Source organism: Glandiceps talaboti, chromosome 16 (assembly GCF_964340395.1).
Source record: "Glandiceps talaboti chromosome 16, keGlaTala1.1, whole genome shotgun sequence".
Taxonomy (NCBI): domain Eukaryota; kingdom Metazoa; phylum Hemichordata; class Enteropneusta; family Spengelidae; genus Glandiceps; species Glandiceps talaboti.
In genome coordinates this window covers 1,472,501-1,495,152 of record NC_135564.1, presented here as the reverse complement: position 1 = coordinate 1,495,152, position 22,652 = coordinate 1,472,501, and the positions used below count along the sequence as shown (strand labels likewise).

The 22,652-nt window shown below is 34.0% G+C and overlaps 3 protein-coding genes across 4 annotated transcripts in view; 2 read left to right on the top strand and 1 right to left on the bottom strand.

Annotated features, from left to right (window-relative positions):
• Positions 1-634: 634 nt before the first annotated feature.
• On the bottom strand, positions 635-9,075 carry LOC144447259 (uncharacterized). Its single transcript, XM_078137172.1, has 4 exons — positions 8,424-9,075; positions 5,544-7,321; positions 5,135-5,227; positions 635-4,142 (listed from the first exon to the last, which is right to left on the bottom strand). Exons 2-4 carry the CDS (start codon positions 7,269-7,271, stop codon positions 3,912-3,914), a joined length of 2,052 nt encoding a protein of 683 aa, XP_077993298.1. The 5' UTR covers positions 7,272-7,321; positions 8,424-9,075; the 3' UTR covers positions 635-3,911.
• A 128-nt stretch (positions 9,076-9,203) lies between these two features.
• LOC144447657 (cysteine sulfinic acid decarboxylase-like) overlaps positions 9,204-22,652 on the top strand; it is a 26,007-nt gene continuing 12,558 nt past the window's right edge. The window contains exon 1 of the mRNA XM_078137733.1: positions 9,204-9,243. The gene's annotated coding sequence lies outside the window, so the exon portion shown is untranslated. The remainder of the gene's footprint in view (positions 9,244-22,652) is intronic.
• LOC144447405 (WD repeat, SAM and U-box domain-containing protein 1-like) overlaps positions 9,522-22,652 on the top strand; it is a 15,320-nt gene continuing 2,189 nt past the window's right edge. Inside the window, exons 1-11 of one of the 2 annotated variants that reach the window (XM_078137419.1) lie at positions 9,522-10,336; positions 11,601-11,803; positions 17,257-17,358; positions 18,252-18,345; positions 18,970-19,003; positions 19,384-19,424; positions 20,056-20,177; positions 20,699-20,923; positions 21,239-21,364; positions 21,574-21,645; positions 22,230-22,652. The exon at positions 22,230-22,652 is cut by the window's right edge and continues 2,189 nt beyond it. In XM_078137419.1, the coding sequence (XP_077993545.1) occupies positions 9,939-10,336; positions 11,601-11,803; positions 17,257-17,358; positions 18,252-18,345; positions 18,970-19,003; positions 19,384-19,424; positions 20,056-20,177; positions 20,699-20,923; positions 21,239-21,364; positions 21,574-21,645; positions 22,230-22,381 (1,569 nt within the window). In that variant the 5' untranslated portion in view covers positions 9,522-9,938 and the 3' untranslated portion in view covers positions 22,382-22,652. Of the gene's footprint in view, positions 10,337-11,600; positions 11,804-17,256; positions 17,359-18,251; positions 18,346-18,969; positions 19,004-19,383; positions 19,425-20,055; positions 20,178-20,680; positions 20,924-21,238; positions 21,365-21,573; positions 21,646-22,229 lie in introns of both variants that reach the window. The other variant, XM_078137418.1, reaches the window with a different exon arrangement.

Genomic DNA, 22,652 nt, shown 5'->3' with positions numbered 1-22,652 from the left:
CGGAATGCTTTAGTTTAGTACTGACCAATTTGTCGTTGTTAAGGTTACTGACCAATTTGTCTTTTAAGTTCTTGTTTTGTTGTTGTGCTATGATTGGTCTTTTTGGAGAAATGTGCAATGGTCATTTATTGGAAAAAAAGAACAATTGAATGGTTTGATCACTAAAAGAATTCTGGAAGATTAATACATGTATTTGTAAAAGCTAACTCCATTAATATTTGTTGAGTGAACCAAGATACAATTACCCGTACCCAACATATTCAGATTAATGGCACAAAATGTTGTGTAGTTTGGCCACAAGGAGTGTTGATATGAAGTAGAATTTGTTAAAACATACATTTTATTAATTCTGGAAGATTACTATATGAATTTGTAAAAACTGTCAGACTTTATTAGTAATTGTTGAATGAATGAAGGTACAGTAGCTTGATGCCTGAGTCAAGCACGTTTGAATGGAAAAAACAAAAGATTGTGTAGTTTGGCCACTGGGGGTGCTGTTCAGCAGCAGGTCATGACTACTGAAACCTCTGCTGTTGTCAGTAGTATCAAGGATTACTTTATTCTCTATACAGTCAATTAATGGTACATTGAGAAAACAGACTGACAACATAATATTAATACTTTAAACCTTTATTTTATAACGTGTGTAAAATACATCTCAGGTTATAATACTTTCATATAATACAATAAAAACATCAACTCTTCTCATTTCCTTAGAATAATTTACTATCTACATTTACATATTAAATAAGCAATTCTCCGGTGACTTATAGCCTATTGCTTTGAGAAAGGCTAAAATTACAGTCATTTTTATTACACTTTTTTTTCCCCATTTGTTTCTGATTTTGACCAAATGATCATAATATTAGAAACTGGTTTCCTACATATGTAATTGTCACGTCAGAATGTCTATTTCCTGTATTCCAACCTATATCTTCCTTGATTTCATTTTTTTTGACATGTTGATTTGCATCCTTGATGTACAATACATTATAATGTACAATGAGAACATTTTACACACTAAAATCCAACTACAGAAGTGATTTTGACAGCTGGCTATTAGCCTGATGTCATTAGATGCCAATAAATAGACCAATATCTACTTACAATTATACAATCCTAAATCTATTGTCTTGATACAAAATAAAAAATAAAAAATGTCCTACATGTCTCTTAAAAGATTTTTTAAATGTTATACTAAGATGTACACTAAATAACACAGCTAGGCTAGGCAGTGGTGGGAGATAAAATCATCTCTAATATCAATATCATGAGACTTGAGTATCTAGAAAACTTAGAAGGATAAATGGGGTATTCAGAACAATACAATTGTGTTCAAATGTACCTTGTCAGGTCACTATGTTTAATAAAAACTTGAATATTGAATGAGATAAAATGCTAACAGTAGCAGTAGACATTTTGCTCTCATAACTCTAAAGTGTCAAGAGAATTTCTGATCATTGGTGAAACTGGCATTCTGGACTAGTCTAGTGTAGTAATGATTCCCACCTACAAATATGTCTAAAATCATTTCTTTATAAATCCATATATTTTGGAGATACTGTAACCAACTTTTCTCTTTTTATTCCTTCATGTAACAGACCGTTAAGTAGCAGGCAGTGGATTCTGCGCAACCTTTGTAAATTAAAGGAAGTAGTTATTTGTGAAAATAAACTGTTTTTAAATAAAGTTTAGACTACATAATAACAAACCAAAGACTATTAAACTTACAAACAAATACCATGTCTTGATAGCACCACTCAGATGGCACCACTCAGGTGGCACTACTCAGGTGGCACCACTCAGATGGCACCACTCAGACGGCACCACTCAGATGACACCACTCACATGGCACCACTCAGATGGTACCACTCTGATGGCACCACTCAGTCAGGTGGCACCACTCAGATAGTCTGTCTGTCTGTCTGTCTGTCTGTCTGTCTGTCTGTCTGTCTGTCAAGTCAGTCAGTCAGTCAGTCAGTCAGTCAGTCAGTCAGTCAGTCAGTGAAAGAGAGGTTCCTTTACAAATATAATTCTCTTGTGAACCATATTTTTCACACAAAACTAAAATATCTGTTCACAAGCCTGAGTCTTCCGTATATACTAAGATTAACCAAAATGTACATCAAAATTTTTCTGGATACATATAGATATAAATTGAACTCTAACAATTCTTGTTTAATATTAGTCTATAGTCTCATGACATATAATTATGTATATATTCAAATACAAAACATACCCTTACTACTGAACAATGTAGATATCAGTAAACATGATATAAACACAAGTCACAACATTTATACCATAAGATTTGACAGGTTGAAATGAAAGTTGTTTTCTGTTTACATGAAATGTTAAAACATAAGATGTCAACAATAACATAATAAATAATACATATACGGCTCTACTATCAATTTTAACTTTGTGGACATGAAAATGTTTAATATTCATCATGTATATAATTACAAACACTGCGGTGGGGACATGTTATGCAATGCATTCTTTGATTAAATACAAGTTTTTGAAAAGTGATGTCAGTGCTTCATAGCATGATAGCAAAGAGTAATGAAATATAACTGTATATCAGAAGACATTTATTTATAACATTGGAGGAATTTTCTCAAATATAAACTTAAGTATGGCATGAGTTTTCTTGTTTTTTTTAAACAAAATACAAAATATGTAAGCCAGAGAAAATAGATATTTAGAAATTTAAGTAGAAATGTCCATAATAACAAGAAAAATATCAGAAAAATAGAAAAGTCTTGACATTTTTCAGAAAGTACAGAAAAAATAGAAATGTTGGCAAATTGCAGCAACAAAAGACATGATAGAAAAGTTTGGAATGCAGAAAAATAGAAAAAGTCCTGAAACCTCGGTCAGAAAAGATATGATAGAAAAGTTTGGAATGCAGAAAAATAGAAAAGTCCTGAAACCTCAGTCAGAAAAGATATTATAGAAAAGTTTGGCAAATTTCACAAAATGCAGAAAAATAGAAAATGTCTCAAATTCAAGCAAGAAAACACCTGATAGAAACTTTTGGCTAATATCAGAAAGTTCTGATCAGAAAGTCAGCAAATTTCAGCAAGTAAAGACATGAGACCTTATTTCCATGGTTATTGTTACATGTCATCAGATATCATACTAGGTTTGTCAAATCCAACACCTACAATGTAACACCGATGTATTAAGTTTCAAATTATATCTGACTCAATGAAGGAGATACATGATTAGTTTTCAAGTCAAAATAAAATTAACTACTTGGGGTCCATCATCATTTGTTGTTGCTAACTCAACTGTGATTGTAAGTCCCAATCTACTAGTACTGCCCCCTCTAGTGGCAACGAGTAAACAAGACTAGCAGTTCTAGTTAGTCTGTATCATGGTACACCGTGACGGAGCACCCTCATACATCGGTCAACCCCTCAGAGGAGGTTGGTGAAGGCAGAACAACACGACATATCTTACAGTCTAAGGTTCTAGTCAAAAACTCTCAATAATGGCTTCAGAAATATAGTTGTGTGAAACATTTTTTTTCACAATAATAAAAATCACATACATTGCACAAGGTGATAATATCCAACTTAGTGTTTATATGTGAGATAAACCGGTAACCATGGTGACTGTAGTACAATACCAGAACTAAACATCACATGGTGTGTCTAAATTAAAAAGCTATACATGAAAACAAAACATGTAAAAACTCAGCCGTATGTGAGGTTTATGAACAAAAGAGTCAATGTATAATTCTCAGAAATGTTTGACAGTTCTTCCTTCTAAATCAAATTAAATCTTCTAGACATTTTTTGATATTTTTTTTTGTCATGATGTAATTTTTTAGCTTTCTAATTTTCACATTATGCTCACACTAAATGAAAAATGTTCAACCACACCATTGTTATTTCTTTAGTTTAATAAATTTGTCTGTCTTCCAGGTCACATGTACATAAATGATACTGTAATATGGACACCATGTAGACCTTCTCTGTCAGTAATTCACATTCCGTGAAATCACCATTCCGCCACTTCTTGTCGCGCAAGGCATACTGAAGACATTTCAAGAATTCTAACTTGTTGCTATGGTAACACCTCTTCAAGATGATCAATGTCTTCTCAACAGGTTTCATTTCTGAGTCATTCAGCTGTTACAATGATAAACGTCAAAATATGACTTTAAATTATAGAATTGTTTTTACAAAAGCCCTATTTCTAAACTTTTAGACAAGTGTTCTTAGATAAATAAATGGAGCTCTTCAGATATAACAAGTGCTTTTTACATCTAGTATTCTTTTCTAATAATCTCAAAAACAGCATTTATTCACTACTGGTGTTAAGACAAAAGAAGAAAGAAGACACCCATGCACTTGAAAAATTAGATATTCACTTGATTTTAATGAATGGTTTCTACATTACAAGAAGCCACGAAAACTGTGTGGATTATTGTAGGGTTCAAATGAACTATTTTGATTTAGTTACAAAGTAATTATTTGTAGCATTATTAGTGCAATTAGTAAAATATGAATACATAATTGCCAATTCTAGTCTTGATTTGTTCCATTATACATGCCATATCTTAATTAGCTGTAGTCAATAATACAATGTTTCAATTTACTATTATATATGTAAATACAGTTAGTTTCCTTTCTTTCTCACAAATCTATCAAACATCATCATTTCTTTGCATAATTTTATAACATCACTATATGTGAAAGTTTGGTTTTGCTAAAAACTAAGCATTGCACAGTCTGAGGCATATGCAAATTCTTGATTGATATGGGAAAGGAGCATATTCTCCAAATTTTCAGAAAAGGCGAGGGTGTGCAGTCCAACTTCAAAACATCAAATAATCAAAAACAGATCTATTGTTAGTGATTTCTAGTCACAATCATCCAGACAGTTACCTTTATTCTGATGCTGTGAAGATATTTCTAAAGACACGATGACGATTCCCATATTGTCAACCCAATGATTAGGAAATTTTCATTGGGGATTGATAATATTATAAGTATCATTACATTTGAATGCTAGGACAATACTCATCACTGTAATTAGCATAATTGAATACCAGTTTCCCTCAGATTATGCATTAGATGAATTTGAACAGTTAACTTTTAGTATATTTAGATTTGATTACCTTTATGAAATGCTGACAAGATGCCATCGTTTCTCGTTCAGATAAAACTGAGTTGAGTTCTTTCTCAAACTCCTTCCATCGACATGCTGTTCTCTGCATGGTGGATAAAGGAAGATAGTCTCATAAAGTCTATTGGTTTTAGAAATCATTTATTTTACCTCTCAGCTAGCTGGCATTGTGAATATAACTGTTGTCCTTCAGTCATAAACAGTTGGGGTAGAAAGATGACAAAGTAACAATTTGGGATGTAGGTTGATTTGATGAAGAAAATGGACAACACTTTATTTCTATTGCTCTTACCCTAGATAACAACAACTCATTATTAATTTCAAATTATGAAAAAACAATTTTGCATCTTCAAAGATGTTTATCCAGAATGTAGAATTTGACTTAAAGGCCAGATACCTACCATTGCAATTGTATAGAACAAGGCCTCTATGGTAACACTCATGGCAAGTTGTCTCATCCCGATCTTCATCAGCTCACACACCAAGGACGGTAGATAACCATGGATGCCATGTTTTCCTCTTTTCTGTTCCATCTTGTCCAGGAACCTAATGACTTCTTCCTTCTCATCCATGGCATCTGTCATGATAGCATCAATTTCAGCCGTCACCATTAATTCCAATCTTGCAAGTTCGCGCCACTTAGATCTCAGTTTGTCTGCAACACAGTTTTTAATGACACCACAATCATACATCAAGAACTCTGAAGCACACACACTCTGGACAAATGATAGAATGTTGTCAGCTGTACAACATGGTCCATCAGTTTTAGTTGCCAAGGTTTCTACTTGGTCTGTGGAGAAGAATCCAATTTCTCCACTTCCAGAGATACCAATATTCCATATACTTGATTTTTTGTGTCGAACACCATGGACTTGAGATGAACCCAGGATCAAAGCAACTTCACCTTTCTGCAAGTTCAGTAGATTTTCTCTCTTCTTGTCATCCTTCGTAAGGAAATCTTTCTTTGCACGAACAGGGACCAAATCCAATGCCATCTCAGACATGCTGATGTTGCACTTGGCATGTTTGGTCTGATGACCTCTCCTTGAAAGTCTCTGTCTTGAACTTGACCTTGAACTTGTGTCATGGCAGTTAGATGGTTCTTCATCTGGGTTGCTATGGTGATGGAATGATGTAGAATTTGGACCTGGTGATGTACAGGAATGGTGGTGCCATTGTTTGTCATCAGTTGCATGCATACTGAGTGTTAGGTTGAACTTCTCCAGTTTGTGATCATCTTTGGGTTCAAAGCTCATTGGGATTGTTCGTTGGATGGTCTTCTGTTTAGCCCTCAAATCTTCCTTATAGATGGAATCAATTTTGGATTTGTCGACTTCCCAGTTTTGTTGTTGTCTGCTACCTTGGATTCCCACAGTCACATCAATCTTTTGGTAATCATTGATCTGAAAATCATACCTGGTCCAGCGTACCCAGTGCTCAGGATTATCACTTGACAAGCTGGGATATCGGGACTTACAGAATAGAGCTTGCAGACACATACTCTGTTCCAGCTGTTGGGGACCATACAATGACATATGCATTGTAATTTGTATGTACTGCCAGATTGGTCCACTAATAGACCTCAATACAGCAAAGATCAACATTTTCAATGTTGGTTGTGTGACAGTCACTTGGATATTGGATTCTTCTGGATACAGCTGCCATTGACTCTCATCAACTTCCTCAAATCCTTTGTTGTTGCCATGTCGACGCATCACACTCCATTTAGTGTTACTTTGACTTTCATTATTGTCCTTGACCTTGGCAGATACTGGTAGTTGCAACTCAAACTTGTCATTTTCATTAAAATTAACCGGTTTAATTTCTAATACAGGTGTGACAATAATCTGTTGGTCAGTTTCTTCTAGTGGTTCATCTGCTGTTATTTTTGTTGAAATCTTTCGCCGATTTCTTACTGCCCTACCATTGGAACGTGTTGGGTTCCGTGCTACATCTATTTTCACACCTGTCTCTGTGTCCAGCTGGCCACCATCTTCCCCAAAGGTCTTCTTCCATGACACAATATTGTCTAATTGATTTTGTGCATGATTAAATATATAAGTGAATGGCCAAGAATAGCGAGTTGCAAATTCTTGAAAGATGTTCTGGCTCTTCCTAGATTCAGTCATGTCATCGGTATGAAGATAACTGTTGAAGTGTTCCACTGAGATAAATCACACTGCAACAAATATATGGTAATGTCATTGCAGATTAATTGTCAGGTATGGACAAGTGTTTGAATATCAGTGTCATGGCTTGTTATGTCTTACATTTGCCGATTTGGGAAATTGAAATGGATCACTCAGTTGCTAAACTTTCTAGTTAGAATGTGACAACACTGATGATGGTATTTTTTGAATACGTCTATATACCTACTAATGCCATTATTCTGTGTTATTACCATCCTTGTATAGAATATTAGCACACAAGGGACTGTGTAATTTTGTTTATGGTGAGATCCACCCTGCAATTCTAAATTTAACGATGATATTAAGGGGGTGATGACATCAATGGGTGTGTCACTTTCAAATGAATTGAGGAGATATTTATTTACAAAGTTTGTTGACCTAAAGTCAAGGCTAATATTGTAGCATCTCTATTAACAGCACAGAGCACTGATGATAAATTGGTAATACCCCCCTAATTGGCTGTTACCCATATAAGGTGACATATTACCCATATAAGGTGACATATTACATGAAATTAGAATACGATGATATCCTCATTGCTGACTACATGTATGTCAACAAACTGTGTTTTTAAACATGATGTCATATAACATTTACTGTTGAGTTGAGTTTTGAGATCATCCTGTTTGTATTTATATATATATATATATATATATATATATATATATATATATATATATATATATATATATATATATATATATATATATATATATATATATATATATAGTAAACCTAGATATTTTGCCACAAGAAAATTTTGTAATTTTCAGCTACAAAATATTACTAATCAGTTAAATTGTGAAACTCCTAGTCACGGCTTATAACCCCTTATTCCTTGGATTAAGTCTATAATGCTCTGCTACTAATATTACATTGAGCTTTGTTCACTGTTCTCCCCAGTGAGATGTCTTTACTTATGTATAATAGAAATATATAAGTAATCCTCCCAAACATCATAGCCATTACAACTTACAAGTAAATACAGTGATGTGTAAATATTTGGAATTTGTGTCGCATCCAGTGAGTCAAAGGTATTTGATTCACATCTGTCACTAATGAAATGTTAAATTCCATTCAATGTTACCTTACCTTTAATAGTTTATCTTTCTAGTTGTGGAAAACACTGGGTGATACTGGTGTAACACTAGTTGCTGGTTGTTAATATACGATGATAACGGTAGTCAGTTTACCTCTGTATACAAAAACTGTTTATGTGAGTGCAGTGCAGTGAAACTGTCTCAGCTATCAGCTACCATATACTGTAATCCCATTAAAAGTAGTTACATGTCAAATAGATTATAGCGCTGATTCATGATACGAGCAAATCGAATTTCATCCCGATTTTCACATCTTGAACTTCAAACCGCTCAGACCAGAAAATGTTGCAGCTACCTGTGCCTCTCCACTGTTTACCTGTGGCGTATGTCGAAATTCGGGTTTTTCTCCAGCGAACTCGTGATGTGAAACTATGAAATTTATCATAACAATACGGAACACGCTTTGAAAGCATGATCTAGGGCCCGCCATAGACCATGTTGACAGTGGTCGTGCAAACTATTAAAAGGGAGCCCAAATGAATGACTGTATGTGGCACAGTCAATTGTGGTCTGTAGTTGTACGATCGAACAGTCTGGGGTATCCAAAAATTGCATCCATAGCGATTAAATGTTTTCCACTATCAATTCTGTATATTGCCGTGCAAGAGAGAAGGTCGAAATGTGAAATTATTAAATTATAAGTCTTCAATGTTGGCTCTTCCATTGAATAATTATAGACCATAAGTGACTGTGATGAGAACTGGGGAACCCCCAAAAATATAAACAACGCACATCACGTGCACACAGTCTGCTTGTACACGAGATCGAGGCGAGGCAAGGGACTATGTAGACGAAACCACGTAAATTATACGGTAGGTTGGTTCACTGGGGTGCAATGCAAAAAATTAGTAATTCTCATTCAAATGCATAATCTCTATAAAGATTTCAGTAATGTTGTCACAATACATGAGTAGTAGAGGGTAGTTCTGCTACAGAGCGGATTAATTGCGGTTAATGGAAAGGCCCACCAAACAGTGCAGGAGTCGTACAATATGCTAATTTTTAAGTTCTGTAAATATACAACATAGTTGGCCACCTGCGCAAAGCGCGCCACTCTGAGGTCATAGGTTACCGAAAATCACGTATGCTAAGATTGTATTCTCGCGATATTATTAAACTGGTCACCATCACTCTGCCATCACCTGACCGTTTTTAGACTGCTGGCCATTGTAAATACCCCTGCAGAGACGAGTGTGGTGAACATTTTCGATTTATGGTTTCAACGATATTTGTACGTTGGCGTCCCAAAGAATTTACACCGCAAAGACATTCAAAGAGTAAGCTAGGAGTTACATGATTTCACATATGTTGGTATTTTATACGGACAACGACTGAGTCTGTGAGGATCGTGTGAAACGTCGATCGAGTGGCTGTCGATTTCTTCATCTCGTGATCGATCAACAAAAAGCTGTTTAAGTCAACATCTTTCTCGTGACCGTTAATCATAATTTGTACTGACGATCTAGACGTACATTCTTGACAGCGTCGTCTCAAAAAAGGCTTGAAAATGGCTACCTTGACACACGTAGTTAGTGCCCATACGAGTGATGTGAATTGGTGTGCCTTCTCAACGAAATATCTTGCGACTTGTTCAGGAGACAAAACTATCCGACTATGGAACATTGACGATTTTACGGAAGTGTCCCATTCTCCACTAAGAGGACATTCGTATTACGTGCACTGTGTTTGTTTTAGCCCGTTTGAAACACTTCTAGCCTCTTGCTCGACCGATGGCAAAATTATAGTTTGGAACCCGAAAACTGGTGATAAACAGGCCGTGTTTGAACACAAGAGTAAAGCTATCGTTCGAGTGTGTTTATTCTCACCAGATTCAAAATACTTGGCATCCGGTGGTACCGACAACAAAGTCTATTTATGGCAGATGTCAAGCAAACAATGCGTCAGGTAAGATGATCAAGCTTTGTGACTTTATACCAGGTTAAAACTATAGGAAATAAGGGGAGGGAGAGGGTGTGGTAACTTTCTGACACTTCAGTGATAAATTTTGAATGGAACAATTTTTCATTTCAGAGGGGTGGAGGGTCTTTCCATTTTACATACCGTGATATGTAACATAGGGTATGCAAATACCCATTCTATCTGGTTTTTAGAGGGAAGAAACTTTAACATATTGCAATTCACACATATTTGCTTCAGTAATGAAAAAATTTAGTTATAAACGCTTAGACAGGCCTTTTTACAGACAAAATAATATGATTTATGATTTCAGTACCCCCATCTCCATTATGTGAACTATATCATATGCGTGAAAAAGACCATACGTGTCTACCAGCATATTCTAGGTGTTAATCAAAAAAAGCAAAAATAACACATCAAGTGGTTAAAATTAGTATCAATTGATTATGTCACAAATATTGCCAAACTGTACATGTAATCATAGCAGTCAGATATCATTTACACATTCAAGGATACAGCTGATGTAAGCAATTAATTATAAAATAATACAAATATAACAATCATACAGTATACCACAGATCACTTTGATGAACTTTATATCATTAGATGAAGAAAATAATGATTCATATATAACAATTTATGAAATTAGAATGCAGCTAGAGTCTTTACTGGAAAATTACAACAAAAGTTGAAAGCAAAAATTATGAAAACCAGTGATGACAGCCACTCTAACTAACAATTCATTCAAAGGACCCGTTTGGATTAGGATTCAAATCTATGTGTGAAAACTGTTGTTTGACAGAACTATTGAAAAAATTTGGTCTAAATTTGGTCTAGAAAAAAAGAATGATGCCCATGTAATCCTTATTACAGTAACACTATTACTAATATGATGATATAATACTTATATTAAAACATCAGCTCTTTTAAAGCAGAAAGCAATGTTAGAGAAAGACAAGGTTGATGAGAACCTCCTAGCAACATATTGCAACAGTATGTTGAGTCTAAACAGAAACTAACCATAACCATGTATGTGATGTCTCAATACATTATGTGTTTTTCACTGTAAAAAACACACTATTAATTTTAAATTCTAGATACAGGGAATGTTTTGAATACAAGGTTCAACTGTGATTATCTCTTGATTATCATCCCACTTTCTTTTTTGTAACTTGAGTGATTTTTATTGTAAATATTCAGCGATAAATTCACCATTTGACATGATGCATATATTCCATTTTGTCATTGACAGGGTGTTTGAAGGACATGACAATGTTGTAGTTTCATGTACATTTACACCTGATAGTAGCTGTCTTGTGTCAGGTTCAACTGATGGAGATATACGAGTATGGGATGCACAATTTGGTCAGAATCGGTGTCTCTTTTATACTGACAGTGATGTCCATGATTTGGGAGTAACCTGTATCGTCTGCTCACCAACATTTGGTGCAGCAGGTAAGTTACCTTTACTTTTTATTACGTCCTGTTTGACCTTTGACCTATTGCTGTGATGTCATCACATTCAAATTATATTCATCATTTCATGTAGTTTACATATTAGTAGCCTAGATCATTCGAGCTGGCAGATTTTTCCCCACCACAGATGCTTAGTCGTATGCTTTCAATTATTTACTTTTTAAATTCAATGTAATGAAGTGTTGGCTAAAACTAAAATAGACTAAAATACATCATGTTATCCTGCCGATGGTTGAGGGCGCTCCAACACGTAACTGACACATGATTACTGATAGCCCATACTTGTTATGATATATTATAAAACAGAAATTCATTATATTTTATTTCACTCCTTAATGAAAAACAGAGCAGCATAGACAGACTGATCAACACTTGTGCAAATTATACTAGAATTTTCCAATTGTTTTGTGAACACAAAACCCTTTATACTATAGTCGTAATTATCTTGGCGCATGAACAATTCAGTGGAATGGTAATTCAGGATGTGTCACTATCAGGCACACTTTAATTTGGCGGACTTTTCCAATTGTTTTGCTAACATATAACCGTTTATTATACTATAGTTGTAATTATCTTGGCGCATGTAAAATTTGGTGGAATGGCAATTCAGGATGTGTCACTATCACTATCAGGCACACTTTAATTTGGCAGGACAGTGCAAGGGGGAAGTAAACACTACTTATAAATATTTATTTATTTATTTATTTATTTATTTATTTATAAACCATCCAGCAGGCATTTCTAAATAACAGGAGGAAGGTTCAATAACCCATCCAGTATTAAAGCCCACCATAATCAGTGCAACTGTTGTGTATACCTTTCTATAGAAATATAACAACTCATAAGTTTATAGCAGATCTTATTTACGTAGAAAAAGGTTTTGAACGTGTTCAGCTAAAATAGATTTAGCAGCAAAAAAACATGATGACTGCAGGAGTGTACCATACGGTTTGCCATTTCTCCACTTTAATACTAAAGAATACAAAATCAGTGCCTTGCTATGTAAGTTAGTTCCCTAGCATAGTTTAGCATAGTTAGGTTTAGTATGTATAGCCTCTCAACTAAGATTACTTAATTTGACGTGTCTTACTTGTATAAGTTGTAACTTGTAACTAACCTGACGTACAGACAGATCAAAATGTTGCATTCGTTTCCAATTTACCGTTCCAAGTAACTATATTCTACTGTCCTATTGATTCTTGGAACCATGAATGATATATTCTCCACTGAAGTATACTGTTTAGTCATTATATACATATTCAGTGTTCATGTGATGAATATTCATGTTTGCTAAGACCCATGATGCAACGGTGTATCACTCAAAGAACAGTTGATGTGAAAGAGTTTCATTTAGTGTATAAATACAATTTATGTTCAAGTTTATAGAACTAAGAATAAAAACTGATAGATTGTACTGAGTCATAGAGGTCCATGGAATAATATATTGACAAGGATAGATTGAAAGCTCAATGCTAATAAACTTTAAACTGCTTGTGTGTTATAACGTGTGTCGTGATCTACTAAACTGATGAATCATATCAGTCAAATATGTAAATGGATACATAAAACCATAATAAAAAGAAATGGCATGATAGAGTATGATATATTGGATTGAGAATATTTCAAGGACACCCAATGTTCCATGATTTAGTCCAGTATGGTAAACAGTGGTATATTTACGCAACTCTTGTGTTACATGTAATGGGTCTTAAGTCTGTACAATATGAGTTATTTACAAGGTACTTAGTTTATAGATCCAGAATTTATACAGTTTGTGATTTCAAAATGTTTTGTCACAAATACAGTATATTAGTCTAGATGCTATCAGTGGCATCAAATCTTAAGATCTCTGTGGTGAAGAGATGATTTGATACCAGTGTTAGTATCTAGACTACATTATAATCAATATACATATTAGTATCTAGACTACATTATATCAACCCTTCAATATACATATTAGTATCTAGACTACATTATATCAACCCTTCATTATACATATTAGTATCTAGACTACATTATATCAACCCTTCATTATACATATTAGTATCTAGACTACATTATATCAACCCTTCATTATACATATTAGTATCTAGACTACATTATATCAACCCTTCATTATACATATTAGTATCTAGACTACATTATATCAACCCTTCATTATACATATTAGTATCTAGTCTACATTATATCAACCCTTCATTATACATATTAGTATCTAGACTACATTATATCAACCCTTCATTATACATATTAGTATCTAGTCTACATTATATCAACCCTTCATTATACATATTAGTATCTAGACTACATTATATCAACCCTTCATTATACATATTAGTATCTAGACTACATTATATCAACCCTTCATTATACATATTAGTATCTAGACTACATTATATCAACCCTTCATTATACATATTAGTATCTAGACTACATTATATCAACCCTTCATTATACATATTAGTATCTAGACTACATTATATCAACCCTTCATTATACATATTAGTATCTAGTCTACATTATATCAACCCTTCATTATACATATTAGTATCTAGTCTACATTATATCAACCCTTCATTATACATATTAGTATCTAGACTACATTATATCAACCCTTCATTATACATATTAGTATCTAGTCTACATTATATCAACCCTTCATTATACATATTAGTATCTAGACTACATTATATCAACCCTTCATTATACATATTAGTATCTAGACTACATTATATCAACCCTTCATTATACATATTAGTATCTAGACTACATTATATCAACCCTTCATTATACATATTAGTATCTAGACTACATTATATCAACCCTTCATTATACATATTAGTATCTAGACTACATTATATCAACCCTTCATTATACATATTAGTATCTAGTCTACATTATATCAACCCTTCAATATACATATTAGTATCTAGACTACATTATATCAACCCTTCATTATACATATTAGTATCTGGATTACATTATATCAACCCTTCATTATACATATTAGTATCTAGACTACATTATATCAACCCTTCATTATACATATTAGTATCTAGACTACATTATATCAACCCTTCATTATACATATTAGTATCTAGACTACATTATATCAACCCTTCATTATACATATTAGTATCTAGACTACATTATATCAACCCTTCATTATACATATTAGTATCTAGACTACATTATATCAACCCTTCATTATACATATTAGTATCTAGACTACATTATATCAACCCTTTGTTATACATATTCGTATCTAGACTACATTATATCAACCCTTCAATATACATATTAGTATCTAGACTACATTATATCAACCCTTCATTATACATATTACCGGTAGTATCTAGACTACATTATATCAACCCTTCATTATACATATTAGTATCTAGACTACATTATATCAACCCTTCATTATACATATTAGTATCTAGACTACATTATATCAACCCTTCGTTATACATATTAGTATCTAGACTACATTATATCAACCCTTCATTATACATATTATGCCACAGACAAGCCAGGTTGAATGTATTCAAACCAAAATATGAGTCTGTATGTAACCCATGTCATTCTACGTCATGACGACTCACATCTACATCATGTCATTTGTCACTTGTTCTGCAGTACTTGATATATGAGCCAAAACATTTCAAATTTTCATGATTTTTCCTGATTTTCCATCACATTATGCTTTGGGAGGTATAATTATATTGTCCCCCGATATTTGTCTTCATACTCATAGCCTGAAAATTCTCATGACGTAGTGATGTTGTCAATATTGTCTAACAACTCATGACAAGGCCCCCTAGGTCATTGTATTTTCCTTGGCTGAACACAGAAAACTATTGGCACTAAGTACCCCTATACAAATACACATAGCCAGTCCTATCCTTACCTTAATGGGCATTATTATATCATATAGACATAAGCCATATCAGTTTCATGTGTTTCTTGTAAAACAAATATATCAAATGACAGAATTATAGTCATCCTTGTTTCTCAGTTTGATAATTATGTCAACTCTAGTTATTTGCTGACTTTTGTAACAACAACCATGATTATCATATCCATCCACAGTTTCCATGGTAACAAAATTTGGAGCTTTCATACTTCACTTGTACACAAAATATCCATTCTCACACTCACAAACTCGTACCTCCATAAGTCAAACATTGAATTCTTTGTATAATATATTATAAATTAGTATTTGCAAAATAAAACCAACATATTTTGTGATTTTATTCTTGAAAATGACTAACAAGTAAATTTTTTAAAGTCTGCTATTCTCAAATATTAATAGTTGCCTGACATTTCTGTTACTACAGCTGGTCAGAGCAGTATTGAGGCTGACGATGCTAGTAAGCTTGTCTTTGCATTCTGTTCTCTGTCGTTTTTGTCACTTTTAATCCTTTTTTTTCCCTTTCTTCCAAGAATTCTATATTTCTACCATTTAAATGTTATCTATTGTACACCTGTGTAACTTAATTGCCTGATTTCTTAGTCGACTTTTTTCTTGACTTTTTCCTAGATATTTGAAATGTATAGATTTGACATAAGTTTGAGGCATACTAGTACATATACAGCAGAAAGGATTAAGGATTCTAACGCTTCAATGAATGAGTAACTGAACTAGAATTGTTTTAACTCTTGCATTATCTTCACGTAATTGCATAGCCATATTTGTGTGTCAAAGTATGTAAATTTCTCACTTCTGAAATGCTTCAAATATCTGTTTTTGCAGCAATAGTAGAAACTGCATGACAAAATTCCACCTATAGACTATTTTAATATTCTTATTAGGATGTAACAAATGATTCACAATCAAGTTAATATCTTATTAAGTGTGTAATTCAATCTTTAATCCCATTAAAAGGCATGAAATCTATTTTGAAACAGTTAAAGGGGGTCACCACTCCAGGAAATAATGGCATTTTCATAAACTATTGGTTTTGGAGAGCCATTTCATGATTTTACATCACATTGCAATTTCAGAGTATCAAGTTGATCTTGTGCCTTTATTGGGTATAATTGTTATGGGTTGTTGTATGATGGGAGTCGGCAGAAATAATGTATTCATGGTTACACACTGAATATTCATGACTCCTGAGTGCGTATCCCATTCAGTGTAAAACATCTCTCATGAATATTCATTGTGCAACCATGAATATATTATTTCTACTGACTCCCATCATGCAATGGCCAAAAGCAAAGATACTCTATAAAGGCACAAGATCAACTTGATATATCTCTAAAATCACCAATAATTGTAGGTGATGTAAAATTATGAAAATACTCTCCAGAACCCATAGTTTATGAATATGTCTCTATTTCTTAGAGTGCCAGCCCCCTTTTAAATGAAGTCTAATTTGATCCACATTCAGTGTTTTAATAATTGTTGTTTTCTTTCACCTGATTAGATCCAGTCGTTGCAGCCAGTAGTCCATCTAAGAAACATTTCCTGATGGCAACATGTGGTGCCGATAATTTAGTCAAGTTATGGGATCTCAATATTCTACCAGGTGAGGTTACACATTCTATGATGAGAAGTGTTACTAATATAAGTGATCACAATCTTTTTTTGAAAAAAAAGTCACATGGAATATGTAAGTCATATCATAGGTAACTGTCCGGTCAGTAAGGTTACACATCATTGTTCTCTGTTGACAAAGGTTGACGTAAGAAGTCGAACATTTCAGCTCAGACCACTAACGAACAGACTGGAAACACCTCTCTATTAAGTGTGAATGGGCTCTCGGGAAACTAATACATTGCAGTATAGATTATCAAAGTCACTTATTTTTGCATAAATACTAATAAACAGGTACTAGGAATTAAATGGGAGTGCTAGAGCTGTGATGTCATGCAGTGACGTGATTTGTTTTGAAAAAGTCATCTTGAAAACTTATACATAGATTACCAGTCACCTGTATTTTGTATATCATACAATGGGCAATATGAATACTAGTGCCATATGACATCACATACAGGAACTAAATCTATTGACGCCACCTAGATATGTATTTGTGATGGTCTAATATACCACAATACAAATATTTTGTTTGACTTTGTGAGGAGAATTGGCTTTGGAAATAGGTAGATCCACCAACCCCCCCTTTCCATCCCCCCTCCCATCCCCCCACCCCTTCCCATCCCCCCCACCCCTTCCCATCCACCACCCCCACCCCTTCCCATCCCCACCTTTGCCAGCCAATAGTTATATAATTGTAGTTAGTCATTATTTTTCCATATACTAAGAATTTATATAAAGTTTGATCATTTTTGTGACACTCTTGGTAGATATATCTGTGATATTTAGTGAGAATTTCTCTCTTAATATATATATGATGTGATATATGAGTTGATATATGTAAATGTGATATATGAGTTGATATATGTAAATTTGATATTACAGTTTGTGGCATCAGGTTACGATGTGCATTGGAAGGACATACAGCCACAGTTATGGCTTGTGCTTTCTCACTAGATGGCAAAATACTAGTATCAGGGTAAGTTGTAATTTTATATTCCAAAATATACAAAAAACTACGTTTGATAGGCAGTGTGTCTGTGTTAAAGGGAAATAGTACATATTTATCGGCGTCTTCCATGATGGATGTCATCATCATACCACTATACAATGATTGTCCTGGCACAGACCTATATCAGCACAATGGCACTATATAAGAGCTTCCTCAACTCTTTCAGGAGCAAACAATCCATTGCAGCCTTTATAAGCACATGTGATTAAAGCATTCACATTGCAACCTCTATCCTACCAGGTACCCAATTATACAGCTAGGTTGGCTAGGGTACAATCATGGTTCAGATCTTGCCCAAGGACTTTAGACATTCAGAAACAATTGGAAACACAAAGACTTGATCAAACTAGCAATGTGTAGATTCCAAGCCAACCAATCTAACCATTACTCCATCATTGTTGTTGGTTTATAAACTTGTCAGTAGATAATACAGTGATATTGTGTTGATTTTCAGTACAACATGGAAGATTTTGACAAATCTTAGTTACTTTCAATAATTGGAAAAAAATGTTGTAAATTTCTCAAATTTGATTGCCGAAATTTTCACACACAATATCAACCATAAGTCATTTCTTCCTGGTTTTGTTCTAGGGCTGGCGATAAAACCCTAATATTGTGGGATCCTGTAAGTTATCATTCTTTATCATCTTAATTCATCATCATCACATTAAGAAAGATAATTCCTAATGACTTTAAGTGTGAAGTTTTATTTGCCATTTTTCCTAATTATTGGAAAAACAAAGTATTTCTGGGAAGAAAAAGACTGAATCTGAGAGGAATTGATTCCAAAAATGACCAAATGATAAGGCCATAGAGGTATCTCACACATAAACTTCTACTCTATTAACTCCCAAGCATTGTCATTACAATGTACGAATTCTCAAAATTCCAGAATTGCCAAATAATTTTTTATTGCATCACATTTATTGAGAATGTGATGTTTTTGGAAAATATTGTTCTGTCATTAAACAATATTGTTCTTAATGTTATGTTTGTATACTGTAGCTCCATGGTGGTAAACTGCATACAATAGAAGGACATTCCAGGTAATTTATCACTGCATATGTCATTATAATAGTTCTTAAGATTTCACTATCAAGTCTCCTATACATTGATTTATAGTCAAAAAAGGAAAGTGAACCATCTGTGTTAATGATACTACACAGTTTTACATTTACAGTTGATGTAAGTGTAGTTATGATGACACTTGTGAATACAGCGTAGTCTTTCTAGCAAACTTTTATATTAATGTAAAGTTTAGTTATAATGACACTTGTGAATACAGCGTAGTCTTTCTAGCAAACTTTTATGGTTCACAAGATTAGACGGATCCTTAACACAATTTATCAATTCATATAACTGTTTGTATGTATGTTTATTTCTGTAACCATTCAGTCACCTCACTGTGTAGCAGGGGCTTACTGAGAGTGTTTGATACACATACACATATCCAAAAATGTTATATCTAGTAGGAACTTAAAACTGCTAAAACATAATAACTGTTTTAGTCAAGTTAATATTTTTTTATATCTGTTTTTATTAAAGCATGTTTATCAACAACCTGCTAAGTTGTAATAGCCACTAGGTCAAAGGTCAATCATTATTACTTCTTATTCTGGGGTTCACTGTGCATTACATGGTACTTTTCTGTGCTAACCGTTAATATTAATATTACAGATATGTGACGTCGTGTGCATTCTCCATGGATGGTCAATACCTAGCCAGTGGTTCAAATGACAGAACATGTCGTATATGGCAACTTCATTTCAATAAATCTACCGGCCAAGGATTAAGCCAAGGTAAACCTAGAGTAAAAAATTAATCTTATCACTTAAAAGGGAACACCGCTCCAGGAATTAGACACATTTTCATTAATTATGGGTTCTGGAGAGTCATTTAATGATTTTTACATCACCTATAATTACTTGCGATTTCAGAAAAAACATCAAGTTGATATTGTGCCTTTATAGCGTATATTTACTGTGGAACACTGCATCATGGAAGTCAGAAGAAATAATATATTCAAGTTGAACAATGATTATTCATGAGATGGTTTACACTTAAGAATAGGCACTAAGGACTAGTGATTATTAAGTGTGCAACTTGATATATATACTTACATATTATTTCTGCTCACTCCTATGATGCAGTACCCATGTTTTGATTGGTCAATATGGATTTGAGGCAAGCTTAAAATGAGACCTGTGCTTGTCCTAGAAAAGTCAAACATTGATATACATATTATTATAAGTATAGATAAGTGAATAGATGTGGACAATATTGGTACTGTGATTACTTACAGCTATGTCATACGGTGTAGGTGGCAAAACCATTATCCAGGATGTCAAAGGTCAACAACCTACCCAACAAGAAAACAAAGTACCACCTGTCAAACAGCTGCACGATTGGTCAGTAAAGGATGTTTGTGATTGGCTGAGAGAGCTTGGTCTTGAACAACATGTGATGCAGTTTGAAAGAAATGAAATTGATGGCCAAGAGTTGAGTTGTTTGACCAAAGATTCGTTGATGAATGACCTCGGTGTTAGTAAGTAATGTTACATTTCTTACTTTGACTCTTGATTCATTTAGAAATTTAATTTTCAATTTATTTTCCTGAACCTGTTTTGTATGAAAAGTTGGTGTGGGAACCCTTGTGAAATATTTAGGAAAGCTCAGGTGAATTTTACGATCCTACGATCCTTAACAAAAACACTGGTTGTGAACCCTGGTGAAACAACTGGGGAATACATCAACAGCAACCCCAGGTAAATTTGACAGACTTACTACCTTGAACAAGAAGAATGCAATTGTTGTGAAAGCTCATCATTACTTTAATAGCTGTGTTTCCTTTATTGTACAGCTGCACTGGGTCATCGCAATAAAATACTACGTGGTATAGAGTCCATTAAGGAACAATGTGAATTGGTAACTCACATACAGACTACTGTATCACAAACTCCACAGTATACAGCTGATGCCTTATTAGGTAAGATGACAAATAGTCATGTTGATTATTGAGAACTATTTCTGTTACACGACCATTAATGTTATGCAAAATAGTTTGGTGATTTTGCCAGCCAATGTAGTCACTGTTAAAGGGCCAAGTCAGAAGGAGTTATTTGATGAAGTTTACTTCATGACGATTTCATCATGTGTATACTGAAATGTGCTATTGAATTATGTTATGTTCACCAGATGTTGGTATTCCAGATGAGTTTTTGTGTCCAATCACAAGAGAGGTCATGAGAGATCCTGTCATTGCATCAGGTCAGTTTGGTCATTATTTCTTCTAGTATATATTTACCGATCTGACCAGTTGTGTTTGTTTGTCTGTCTGTCTGTCTGTCTGTCTGTCTGTCTGTCTGTCTGTCTGTCTGTCTGTCTGTCTGTCTGGTTGTGTGTGGGTGTATGTGTGTCTGGCCGATTGTGTGTTGGTGTGTGTCTCTCTTTCTCTCTGTCTGAGCTTACTGTGTACTTGTCGCTAATTGTATGTGAGTGTGTGTTTGATTGTGTGTATTTGTCTGTATGTGTGTCTGTTTGATTCTGTGGGTGCCTCTGTATGAGTGTGTCTGGGTGGGTGTCTGTGTTTGAGCCTATTTGTGTGCCAGTTTGTCCAATTGTTTGTGTCTGTCTGATTTATGTGTGTGTGTTGTGTGTCTGTCTCTGATTGTTTGTCTGTCTGATTGTCTCATCAACAGACCGTTGTAGATATCAGTTGATGATGATACCATGTGATTGTTGTGATTCAAATGACAAGATACAAATTAGCTGAATGTTCTCTTGTACATTCTCTAGATATAACACCAACATTAGAAATCTGTATAAATCTCTATCTCTATCTTTCTATTCAGATGGCTACACATATGAAAGAAGTTCAATTGAAGCCTGGATTATCAATGGTAAAAATACCAGTCCAATGACTAACAATCCACTGACTGGAACATCAGTTACACCAAACAGAATGCTAAAAATGCTGATAGAAAGAAGTCAGCATCACTTGTAGCCATGGAAACAACATCACCATATATAGCAACACATGAAATTACTACAACATCGCTAGCAACAGCTGAATCAATATCAACATAGCAACACATTATGAAATCTACAAAATTGATATCTTTTCATGAAATTGTACAATTGAGGAAAGATAATATCATGAATAAGATATTATTATTATTAAAAGAAAGTACATCAAATACTGATGATATGTCAGTTGTTGCTGAAGTCGTACAGTTAGACTCTTCAATATGGAGGAAATAATAACTGAACCCAAA

Bases quoted from the DNA above. Each gene is read 5' to 3' on its own strand.
- LOC144447259 (XM_078137172.1), bottom strand. From the start codon at position 7,271: ATGACTGAATCTAGGAAGAGCCAGAACATCTTTCAAGAATTTGCAACT. The intron at 5,228-5,543 runs GTAGGTATCTGG...TCCACCATGCAG, and splicing joins TGTTCTATACAATTGCAATG to AGAACAGCATGTCGATGGAA. The intron at 4,143-5,134 runs GTAATCAAATCT...TCATTGTAACAG, and splicing joins CTTGTCAGCATTTCATAAAG to CTGAATGACTCAGAAATGAA.